Source organism: Histomonas meleagridis (genome assembly GCF_020186115.1).
Source record: "Histomonas meleagridis strain 2922-C6/04-10x chromosome Unknown contig_123, whole genome shotgun sequence".
Taxonomy (NCBI): Eukaryota; Parabasalia; order Tritrichomonadida; family Dientamoebidae; genus Histomonas; species Histomonas meleagridis.
Genome location: NW_027150762.1, coordinates 169,915 through 181,936, shown reverse-complemented (window position 1 = coordinate 181,936; position 12,022 = coordinate 169,915). Strand labels below are relative to the sequence as shown.

The following is a 12,022-nucleotide window of genomic DNA, read 5'->3' as shown; positions in this document are numbered from 1 at the left end:
TATTTTATGAAATACTTTCTTTTTGTGTGCCCTCAAGTTCTATGTGGTTACACGTGACAATGGTTTAAATTAACAAATATAACGATAAAATATATTTCTATAATTAATGTGCTTACTACCAGAATATTCTTTATCTGAATCAATATTACATGTATTTGGTTTGAAGTCGGAACTTTCTGCTTCATCTTTGTTACTATCTTATCAGATTTACATATTAAATTTTCTTTAAAGAATTTCAAGCATGTCATTAAACTTATTTTTTGAAACAGAGAGTTATAGAGGATGATATTATTATGATGTATCATATTTATATAAATGCCAAATGGCAAATTTTTTTTCACCACTGTTGTCAACGCTGAACCAATTTTCAATCACTTATTTTTTATGAGGCTTTCAAAAAGCCAGTATATCAGTTGATATGACAATTTAACCCCATTCAAATATTGTCAAAAAGGTTCACAATCGGAACGTGTAAACTTTTTCAATTGGAACAATCGTTAATGTTTTCAAATTTGAAATGTTCAATCAAACCAACTGACGAGCCAGTTCAAATTAACCAAACAAAGAAAAATCATTTCATTTAATGTTTCTTCCTTACCTTTTGATCAGCACTGAATGTTATAAGTTAACAACCATGATGGGGAAGAATGTAGTCTTTAAATCAGATCAACATAAAAAAATTCAATCAATTGATCAGAATTCATGGACTTATGTTTATTTCCCTGAAACCCTAAATTTCGAACAATTGAAGGAAAATGGTGTTGAAATTAGTACCACTTCACTTATTAACAAGAATGTCTATAAACTTTATCTAACTCCATCTCAAATCCATTATCTTGAAAGTATTCATGCCATGATAAGTCCGGTCGATCCTAAAGACAAAATCATTGATGAAGCGCAAATCAAATCAGCTAAATATTTATATGTTCATGGTGTATTTTCAGATAATGATTTCATTAGTGATTCAAAACTTTTTAAAGTTATTTCTAAAACTAAGAAGTCTTTGATTGTTGAAACTGATAAACCAGAAGAGGCAAAAGAATACTTAATCCATATTAATGAAGTTGAATATGTTAGTAAATATACTGATCCTACAGCAGCCAACAACATGATATCAGGTCATTCACAACAAAACACTAATATCACCACCACAGATTCAAATGGGAATCCTTCTATGAATCGATATTTAGAAGCTAAAGGTATCAATGGTAAAGATCAAGTTGTTGCATTTATTGATACTGATATTGATTATAACAATGCAATGTTTAATGATCCTAACACAGCACTTACCTTTAATCAAATCATCACTAATCATCGGAAGTTTGTATATTTCTATAATGAGTTTGGATCAGAATCGAATTATTATCAACAAATGGAACCTGCTTCACATGGTACACATGTTGCAGGGACTATTGCAGGAAAAGCGCAAGATCCAAAGAGTAAAATCAGTTCATTTAATGGTATAGCGCCCGAGGCAAAACTTATGTATTTAGGACGTTTCTCTAATACAAACAATGAACATTTAACTAATTCAGATAATCTTAATCAAAGATTACTTGACGGAAAAGCAATAGCATATTCTAATTCATGGGGCTCAATAGGTTATGAGTTAGGCTTAATAAGAACATCAGCTTACGATGAATTTGTAAGTAATTATCCATCAGGTGAAAGTTGTTTATTTATATTTGCAGCAGGTAATGAAGCACAATCGGTTCCATATTATTCACTACGTGGTCCATCATATGGAAAGAATATTCTTTGTGTTGCAGCAGCTGATTCTGTATATCGCTTTGAGAATTTCAAGATTTATATTAGTTATAATTCTAAGAAAGTTGAAATTTATCCAACATCACAACCAGTATCACCATCTTATGTTCTTGAAATTCCAGAGACAATTTATCTATCTAAAATAGATGATACAAGTTCACCAATGGGTACCATTAAAATCATTTATATTGATGCCAAATTAATTCAAAGTCTTCAAAGTAATTATAATGAAATTATTTTAGCAATTGCTGGACAAATAGAAAAATATTCAATTGCTGCAATAATATTTGACATGCCTCAATCATCTATTGAAGGTTTAGAATCATTATTCCAAACTTTACCTTTTCCACCATTAATCACAAATCAAAATGGAGGTATTTCTAGTTTTGTTGGTAATACTTGTAAAATTGATATGAACATTGGAAATCGAGTTGGAATATTATATCCAGAAAAGGCTTCATTTTCTTCAGTAGGTCCTTCACCACATGGATTAATTAAACCGGATTTAATGGCACCAGGTTCATATGTAATTAGTGCTAATTCTAAAACAACAGTTGAGAAAGGTCATGGTACAGACGATTCTAAAATGTTGGATTCTTTAGCTTTAAAATCAGGTACATCTATGGCTACACCAAACGTTGCAGGTGCATCAGCATTAATAGCGCAATATTTAACTGATGGACATTATCTCGAAAAAGTTGAAATTCATTCATTACTATTAAGAGCGTTATTACTTTTGTCTACTTCTAAAAAAGATGGAAGTTCAACACCTGATTGTTATGTAGGACATGGACAAATTGATATTTCTACAATTCTTCCATTCGAAAATTCTAATTTCGGATTACGATTTTCAAAGATGAGTATAATGCAAAAAGGTCAAACACATCATATTGGTTATATTACTGTTACATCGAATAAATCGCCACTTAAAATTGTATTAACATCAATGGATATACCACTTAGCGTTGATTCATTTATACCGATTTATTATGATTTAGATTTAATAGTTGTATCTCCTGAAAAGAAAGTATACGTTGGTAATAATCGTTCACTAGATACAGAACATTTATCAATGAATGAAAAAGTTATAATTCCGGAGTCAGAAGTTGTCAATGGAAAATATGAAATTCATGTGATTTCGAATCTGAATATTGAAGAAGATAATGGTGTTCATTATGTTGTTTCTTCAGTTGGACCATTTGAACAATCAAATACTGAAACTAATCCAAAATATATTGAAATGAAAAACACAAATGATTGTGTTCCATCAACAACTAATAATACGAAATGTGAAAATGGAAGACTTAAATGCCCAGAAAATTATACAGGACAATTATGCCAACAACAATTTGATACTTTATTATATTATTCCGAAAATAATAATCCAGAATTTCATTTACAGCCAAACACTATTCAATACTTTAAAGTTCCTCCAATAGAAGAATTTGATAACTTAATCGTAGCAATGATATCAACAAATGCACAAAATAATCAATCAATGTTATGGGAAATGGATTCTGCCGAAAGTTATATCCCAGCACTTGCAAGTAATAACTTATATGTACCAATATTTAATTATGAGAGTTTTGGAGCACAGCCAATGACATTATATACATTTGATATGACAAAAGAATTTTTAACATTAAATGCAAAACAAAACAATTACTTTATGATTATAAATAACTTCCCATTAACAACGAATTTTATTGCTTATGTAATTAATAAGCCACATGATAATCAACCGATTTGTTTCTGTACAGATAGAAAATGTTCAAACGCAACAACGTGTGAAAATCAAAATATTTATGATGACGTTTCAGCAATGTTTGGATTAGTACATTATGTTAATGATAGAGTTACATATCTTGATCACAACACAACATTCCCTGCAATATTTTTATCATTCACAAATGTTACATTCGAATTGTTGAATAAAAATGGGCCAAAATATACAATCGAATTAATATATACTACAAAATATAAATTACATCAAAAAGGAATGCGATTAACTGCAAAGGATTTAACAATTCAAATTGAAGAAAATCCATCCGAAACAGATCCTTCAGTATCTCAGTTAATTGAATTCGATTATATAAACTTTACAAATGTCGATTTCAAGCCAAATGATTATAAGTTCTTCATTAAGGAACTTATTACAGATTATGAATCTTATGACCAATCATTAAACACGACAAACATATTAATGATTGACGCAAAGAATCCATTACAAGCAATTGAAGTTTATAATAACGTAATAATATTTTTCGATAGGGAAGGTTTGGCTAAGAGAATATATTTTAATAATAATATGAAAATTGTCTTCCTGACAAATCGTCCACAAGGTTTTAAATTGACAGTGGTTAAAGGTGAAAAAGGAGATCTTAATTTACCTGCTGGCCTTACCATTAGAATTATACCAACAAACAGTGATGGAAGTAATATAATTGTCGACGATGAATTAAAGGATGTGATTATGATCGGAGAGGAAGAAGTCGGTGGTAATGGATTAAGCGATGGAGAAATAGCTGCAATTGTTATATGTTGCGTCGCTTTCGTTGTCATTGTTGTAGTGGTGATAATTATTGTCATTAAAAAGAAGAAATCTTCTTCTTCATCGTCTTCAAAAGACAGCAAACCATAAAAATTTAACCTCTTAATACTCTTTATTTTTTATTATATTTTCGCATAAACATAATTAAAGATAATGAAATGTGACGTCATTTCATGTTAATGTCAAATATTTTATAACATTGATTCTCGATTGTGAGCTTAACTCATAAGAAATACTTTGGGTGTGCTTGTTCTGGAAATCAGCGTGTTTTGATCATTTCAGGAGTAAACTGTATGAATATGTATTTAATAATATTTTATATTTTAAATAATCATTGAATACATTAAGTTATATGAAAACATCATAATATTATAATTATAGAATTATACAAATTTATCAAAAAAATATAATTTGCGTAAATTTTCATGACATATATATAATTGTCTTCATTTTGCTTCATCTTTAAATTCTCAAAAACAATTTTAAGTACTGTTATGCTTCCCGAGATACTTGTCAATTATTACAAAATAATTTTCGGATCGTGTTTAGAAACGTTGGAACTAAATGATGAAGTCTTTGGTATCCTTAAACGATTGGCAGAATTATGTATTACGGCAATTCCATATCAGATTCATGGTATGATATGAACTTTATAACACTTCACTTTCGGTAAGTAAACTATTCAACTCGTTTTAATGGCTGTACAGCCGCCAGCGGCGAAGTTGAATTTGTTATTGAATTTTGAATAAATACATTTTATCGCCCTATTGAAAATATTGCAATGATTTCTTGTTTCTTTATTGTTCTTTTACCACACTCGTTCCAAATATACGACAATACGACAAAGACGCTTAATATCACTAATCCAAGTGAATTCAAAATTGATTTATGGTATGAAGTCCAACATGTTTTTATTAAGGAAGGAATAACTGAAATTCCAGAACGAGCTTTTAAACTATGGACCCATCTAATCTCTGCTGAAATTGGCAATTCTGTTATTTTAATTGGATCAAATGCGTTTGAATATTGTAATAATTTGGAAAAAATTACTTTAGGAGAAAGTTTAACTACGATCAATGGAAGCGCATTTATGGGATGCTCTTTTTCTTCTATTAATATCCCAAAATCCGTTACAACAATTAGACCCAGATCATTTTTCTTTTGCAACAAACTCGAGTCCATAATAGTATCCACAGAAAACGCAAACTTTTCTAACCATAATAACGATGGAGTTCTTTATAACAAAGATATTACCACAATTATATGTTTTCCAATTAATAAACATGACAAATACCAGATTCCAGACACAGTAACAACTATTGGGGAAACAGCATTTTTTGATTGTAAGACCCAACAAGACTTAATAATACCAAGTAATGTCAAAATTATTGAAGCAAGTTCATTTGAATTATCACATTTCCGTACTATTACAATTCAAGAAAACGTTGAATCGATTCAAGAATTAGCATTTTCATACTCTTCATTGCTAAAGATAACAATTCCAAGTACTGTTACATCGATTGTAGAAAATGCGTTTTATGAATGTAAATCGCTTCAAGTTATTAACATTTCGAAATTGAATCCGAAATATTCCAATTATGAAGATGACGGAATATTATACAATAAAAGTCTTTCGGTAATTATACATTATCCAGCTGGAAGTTCAAATGAAATATTTACTGTCCCTAACACTATTACGACTATTAATAGTTATTGCTTTAATGATTGCGAAAACCTTAAAATTGTTTATATTCCTGAATCAGTTTTGCTCATTTATAAATCTGCGTTTTATTGTTGTTATAATCTTCAAATAATTAACATATCTAAAGCAAACGCAAAGTATTCCAATCATCAAAACGATGGTGTTCTTTATGATAAAAACATTACGACTTTAATTCAGTTTCCTTTAGCAAATAACATCACCAATTTAACGTTGCCAAACACGTTGAACGTTATCGGCGAAAGTTCGTTTTATCGGTACAAGTTTTTGGTAAACCTCACAATTCCGAATTCCGTTAAAACGATAGAAAGGGGTGCCTTTCAATCATGTTCAAACTTGTCAGTTTTATATATCGGTGAAGGTGTGGAATTGATTAATGAAACTGCTTTTATTAATTGTAATCAGTTGAAATGTATTTATTATTATGGTGTAAATGAACCAAAAGTTGCAAATAGTGCATTCAGATCTATCTCAACACAAACTGTAATGACTTTAAGTACATATACAAGTAATAAATTCGGAAGCTTGAGTGTATTAAAAGGTGAATTAACTGATGAATGTAACCCTAATAAAGAAAAAGAAAAAAATGATAAAATTACAATTATAATTGCCGTTTGTGTGCCTGTTGCAGTCATTGTAATTGTTGTCATTGTCGTTTTAGTTATTAGAAATAAGAGAAATAAGAAAAACAATTTCTCTAATTTTTCTAATGCAGCTGATCAATAAAAATAAAATTTTTTGTTTTTTATTATAATATTAAAAAGTAAAAACAAAACGTTTTTGGTGAAACAAAACATTTTATTTCAGTTAAAAATCAAAATTATGAATCAGTACAAAAAATTGCATTTGATGAAATTTTTTTTATATGTTTAAGGTTAGAAGAAAAAAGTGGAAACACATCGGTTTGAGGATAAGAATCTTTATTGAAAAAAGAAAATTCAAAAAACTAATTTGAGTAAATGTATTTGTCTGGTAACGTAAGTTCTTTCGTTGCTAAAACATTTGTCCTGAGGAATCCAACATAGGGAACTTGTTGGATCTTAAAATGTAACTGAACACTTTTTCCTTTCATTGATGGTCCGACTTGTCGAAGTGTGAAATTTCCAGGAATGTTGTTTGCAACAAAATGTGGATCTGATTTTTTGATTAGCTCATTCCAAAGAATAACGCTATGTTGATCTGTTTTGGATTCACCCCATTCTGCAACTATGTATGAATAAAACAAATTTGTATTCACATGCATTAAAGGAGTTAAATCAGCATCAACATTGAACGTAAGTGCGGCTTCTTCAAATCCACGCCTTGTTCTTCCGAATGCAGTAATATTTGCGACTTCAAATGATACTGGGGTTTCTATTGAATAAAAAACTGCAAGAACTGCTCCTATAACAGCAACAATACAAATTGTAATTGTTCCCATATAAAAAATTGAGTAAAGTCGTTTGTACATGGAATGCATTGCCGAAATTGTCACTTTTCTTTATTTGGCCAAATAGAAACTTTTCAAAATTAGAACGGTCATTTTACATTCAAATACATTCGCTAGAAACATGCAAAAATCCTTTTAAAATTTTTAGATCATATCTTAACAATAAACAGTAATTTGATTTAACCACAAATAAATATATGATTTATTCAAATCTAAATTTTGACATTGCTTGCACTAATAAATGAAGATGAACAGATTTGACATCAATTTCAGATTGAACTCTACGTACCGCTCCTCCTTCCATTTTTTTTAGTTCAAGTTGATGGATTTCATCTGAAATTTTATATGCAATATCGCGAGCGTTTAGCAATATTCCAATGATTTCTTTCTTCTTTTCGAGCTTCTGAGTACGAAATGGAAATGGGAGTGTTTGCAATGTCTGAAGCACAGTTTGTAATGTAGCTGGAAGAGAATGTGTAATTGATGTAAAGGTGGTATTGTTAAATGGAACATTTCCTTTGTTGTCAAGTTGGAAATCTGGTGGGGATAAAATCTCACAAAATAATTCTTCGTATTCAGAAATTAGTTTCTCTGCTTGGCGCTTCCTGTGAAGCATCCTCTGAGTGACATTGTTGAATTGATCTTCTTTCCCAATTTTTTGGGTTCGTTGTTTTTTTAATTCTTCAAGTGTTATTTGTAGTTTTCGATTTTCATGTTTCACTTTTCTTAACTCAACTAAATTTTGAGATGCATTATCTAACATTTCTTTAGCTTTGTTTGCTGCATCAACGAGGAAAGATTCTTGATCTTTAATTGTCGAATCATTAGCTGATGAAATTTCTGAGAGATGTTGGCATTCTTTCTTAAGTTTAGCGTTTTCATGTTCTAGATCGCGAATACGTTCTTGGAGAGCAGCCATTGCATCAACAGCTGCTTTTGAATCTTGGTATTCCATACACCTAGAAATAAACGTCTTCCTGTTTACAAAAAGTGACAGTTCTCTGTTTTTCAGAGCAGACCCCCCCCTCATTGTCTGAAATGCTTCTATCGTTGCTTACAAAAAAGTGTTAATGGTTGTCTCCACTCTCAAGCTATCCCAAACACCTCTTAGGATTGGCTGTTATAGGAAAAGGTTAATTTTTATTGAGGGTGACATACTTTATACAGAAGGTGATACTGTAATTTCTATGCAAAATGGTGTAATTTTTAAAGCAAATGGAGAGATATTTGATATCACCAAGAAAAATGACAAGATTTATTGTATAACTAATTCAGGCGAGGTGTCGCTTATTTCAGAAACCCCACAATATAATACAATTAATCCAAAGTATGGAATTTTTTCAGCAGTTGAGCCAACTGAAAACTTTCTAGCAGCTGCTCATGATCTCTCACATTCAGTTCGTATCATTGATTTGAACACCTTTCAAACGATTAATACGATACAACTTCCAGGAATTATAACAGGTATTTCTAGTTCTACAAGTGACATTCTTCTTACGTCAGATGATCATTCATTAACCGTTATAGATTCACGTGAGATGGCCATTTCGTCACGATCAGGATCATTAGTATCAGCTCCAAAGTCAATTCTTTCCCTCAATGGCAAAGCCATTGTTTCATGTGAGGACAGGAAAATACGAATTTTTGACCAGCGGAAGCTTAAAACGCCTCTTATCACCACTAAGCCATCCACCAAAAACGGAACAATATCACTTTACTCTACAGACACGAATGAAATTGTTTGTGTTGGATGCGATGAAGGAATGACACTTGTTGACACCCAGAATGATATTGGCCAGTTCAAGAGGTGTAAGTACCTAGCCGAAAGTCCATGGATAACAGCGCCTGTTATGGACGAAGAAGGTAAGTTCTCGCTCCTGACGAGAGGAGGAGTTCTTCACCAGTTCACAGACCCAATTTTGTTCTTGAAAAGCCAACAAAAATAAATAAACTCTTAAAAAATTGTAACTAAACAATTCAATTTGATGATAAATCGTTTTTATATTTGAAATTTAGTTATCAATTTATTTAATCAAATTGATTATTCAATTTTTTTAAAAAATGATTTAATAAATGTGATTGGGCAATCATGAATGTAGATACTTCAAGTGCATTTGTTTGAATGATCTCAAGCATGATGATATAAAGATAGAAATGCATTTGTTATCGATAGCAATGAAACATTTTATTTGATATGGATATTATTATTATTATTATTATTAATGAAAGAAATGAATTTTAATGCAAAACAAAAAATAAATTCTATTTTCTCACATAAAAAACAAAGAAAATAATGAAAAAGCAGTGTTCATAATAGCTTTGGTATGATGAAAAAAAAATACAAAGCAAGCACTCGATCGATTGAAGGATACGAATCAATTATTTTGTATATGTTATTAAAAAAATTCAACAAGTTAAACCCGAAGTTAAGAAGAATTGTGAGTCATAAGTTATAATAAGAAGCGCTCAGAGAACTACTTCAAAGAGAGAAAGAGATAACATTTGGAGTAATTAACCAAATTTGCTGCAAAATAATTATCCATGCAAAAAATCGAAGTTTATTCAAATATTATAAATGGTTTACTTGACAAACCTTTGAACACGACGGAACTGAGCTGTCCGGCAGCTTTGAAGGGCTTCATCGAGCTCATCATGCAACTGACAAAGCATCGATGGAGTGGCCTCGAGATTTGTACTTCCACTTGTTGTTTTAAGATTCATAACAACATGTGGGCGCTTGAACTGTCGCAAAGATCTTCTTGCAAACTCAACTTGAACTCGCCAATCGAGGCTAATAAAATGCTCTGAATTTGGTGAAACTTGAATTAAGCATTGTCTTATTGTTTCAATAGAATCCCCATAAACTTGTAACACTTCTGGAGTATTAAGAAACTCCATTTCTGCTATAAATTCACGGAACTTATCTACTGTACAACGATTACGAACAGCTTCACAAAGTGTCCACGCAAGACATTCCATTGCTTCCATGAATGTTGGAAATGATACTTGAGCTTCTCTTGCTTTTGCTTTAATATCATTTTCAGAATATTTACCAATCACATAAAAAACAGCAAACTTTACTAACTGATGGACTGGTACAGTTTCTGCAATCTGTTCAACGGATTGCATTCCAGAACGAACGCTCTGTGTTAAAGATAGCACAGACATTGGATATATAAACGGTCGTTACAATGCAAAAAAGAAAAATTCATAAATCTGGAAATAAAAAAAACTTCAATTTGTTAAACTACCAATTTTTGGTTTATATGATAGTAACATTTTTTAATCAAGACAATTAATGGTCGATATTTTTGATCAAAAATATGAATTAATTCATATCTTGTTCTTTTAATCTTGATTAATCATAATACAGATAAATTTAACACATCCTTAACTAATAAAAATCTAATGAGTTTTTATAATGAATATAAAAAAAAATGAAAATTGGAAAAATGATTTAATTTTTGATTTTTGCAATAAAGTGTGCTTGGTTTGCTTAATCACTGAATGAAGCAATCACCTTTCTTTTTTCCTTTTGAAGATTTTCCTTTTTTCCCTTTTTCAAATGAAAAATCTTTACAGGCTTTCAAAAGTTCTTCAAAAACTTCGGCTGCCCCTTCCCATTCGTGCAGGTTCACTTCGACTAGCTGGCAGCCAATTTTTTCTGCAAAAAATTTACCATCGTCTAATTGTGCTTCAGGATCACCTGTTGTGTTAGCTGCTATAACAAATGGAAATTTAGTAGATTTTATGTTTTTAACTTCATAATAATAATCTTTCATAGCATTGAACGATGATATTTTTTGAGTTGAGTATACAAAAATGAATGCATCATTTTGACTTATTGCGCGCTTAGCCATTGAACTGAAATCTTCAAGTCCAGCCATATCTCTAATAGTTAACGAAACTTGATTTCCTTCAAATTCAACAGTTTTCATAAATTCATCCTCTATTGTTGGAGAAAACACATCATGTCCGGAAACGTATGAAATGGTGATGCTAGTTTTCCCACTATCTTTATCTCCAACCAGTAAGATCTTGATTGAGTGTTCCATGCCTTAAAAAAATACACCTGAAAAAAATGCCGAAGTATTCAAAAAGTCGAAATTTGATTGGTTTACCTATCTCTAATTCAATTATATTCAAAAAGTGGAAAGTGGAAAGCCCATATCGGTATGACTTTTTGAGGGAAAATAATCGTTCAATTAAACTTTTTGAATGCCGCATACAACAATTATAATGTGTCGAATTCGGAGTGTAAGAACAAAATGATCAGCATAACAAAGTCAAAAAAATAATAAGCGAGGTTCAGACAATGGGTGAATGAAAAGCAAAAATAATAAAATTTAATGAAATATATGAACAAATTAGATGGTAATTTTAAAATGAGGATTGAAGCACAGTAAATGAGTGAAGGAGGTGTGTTAAACAAACAAATGAGATATAAGCAATTAATAAAATATATTTAATCAAAATATGATCAATTAAAAAACAAAGTGAAAATAGAAATGTTAAGAATTAGTTAGAGAAAGCAATTTATCTTTATATCATAGAA

At 30.6% G+C, this 12,022-nt stretch overlaps 5 protein-coding genes across 5 annotated transcripts; 2 read left to right on the top strand and 3 right to left on the bottom strand.

The window, feature by feature from the left end:
- Positions 1-853: 853 nt before the first annotated feature.
- Positions 854-4,408, top strand: GO595_001280 (Clan SB, family S8, subtilisin-like serine peptidase; the record flags this gene model as incomplete). Its single annotated transcript, XM_067914061.1, has 1 exon — positions 854-4,408. The coding sequence occupies one exon, from the start codon at positions 854-856 to the stop codon at positions 4,406-4,408; it is 3,555 nt and encodes a 1,184-aa protein (XP_067778580.1).
- Positions 4,409-6,984: 2,576 nt separating this feature from the next.
- On the bottom strand, positions 6,985-7,458 carry GO595_001279 (putative signal peptidase complex subunit 3; the record flags this gene model as incomplete). Its single annotated transcript, XM_067914060.1, has 1 exon — positions 6,985-7,458. One exon carries the CDS (start codon positions 7,456-7,458, stop codon positions 6,985-6,987), a length of 474 nt encoding a protein of 157 aa, XP_067778579.1.
- Positions 7,459-7,669: 211 nt separating this feature from the next.
- GO595_001278 (uncharacterized protein) lies at positions 7,670-8,422 on the bottom strand (the record flags this gene model as incomplete). The annotated part of the gene is made up of 1 exon (XM_067914059.1): positions 7,670-8,422. One exon carries the CDS (start codon positions 8,420-8,422, stop codon positions 7,670-7,672), a length of 753 nt encoding a protein of 250 aa, XP_067778578.1.
- A 115-nt stretch (positions 8,423-8,537) lies between these two features.
- GO595_001277 (uncharacterized protein) lies at positions 8,538-9,413 on the top strand (the record flags this gene model as incomplete). The annotated part of the gene is made up of 1 exon (XM_067914057.1): positions 8,538-9,413. One exon carries the CDS (start codon positions 8,538-8,540, stop codon positions 9,411-9,413), a length of 876 nt encoding a protein of 291 aa, XP_067778577.1.
- Positions 9,414-10,047: 634 nt separating this feature from the next.
- On the bottom strand, positions 10,048-11,522 carry GO595_001276 (ras-like protein 3; the record flags this gene model as incomplete). Its single annotated transcript, XM_067914056.1, has 2 exons — positions 10,048-10,611; positions 11,112-11,522. 2 exons carry the CDS (start codon positions 11,520-11,522, stop codon positions 10,048-10,050), a joined length of 975 nt encoding a protein of 324 aa, XP_067778576.1.
- Positions 11,523-12,022: the final 500 nt, after the last annotated feature.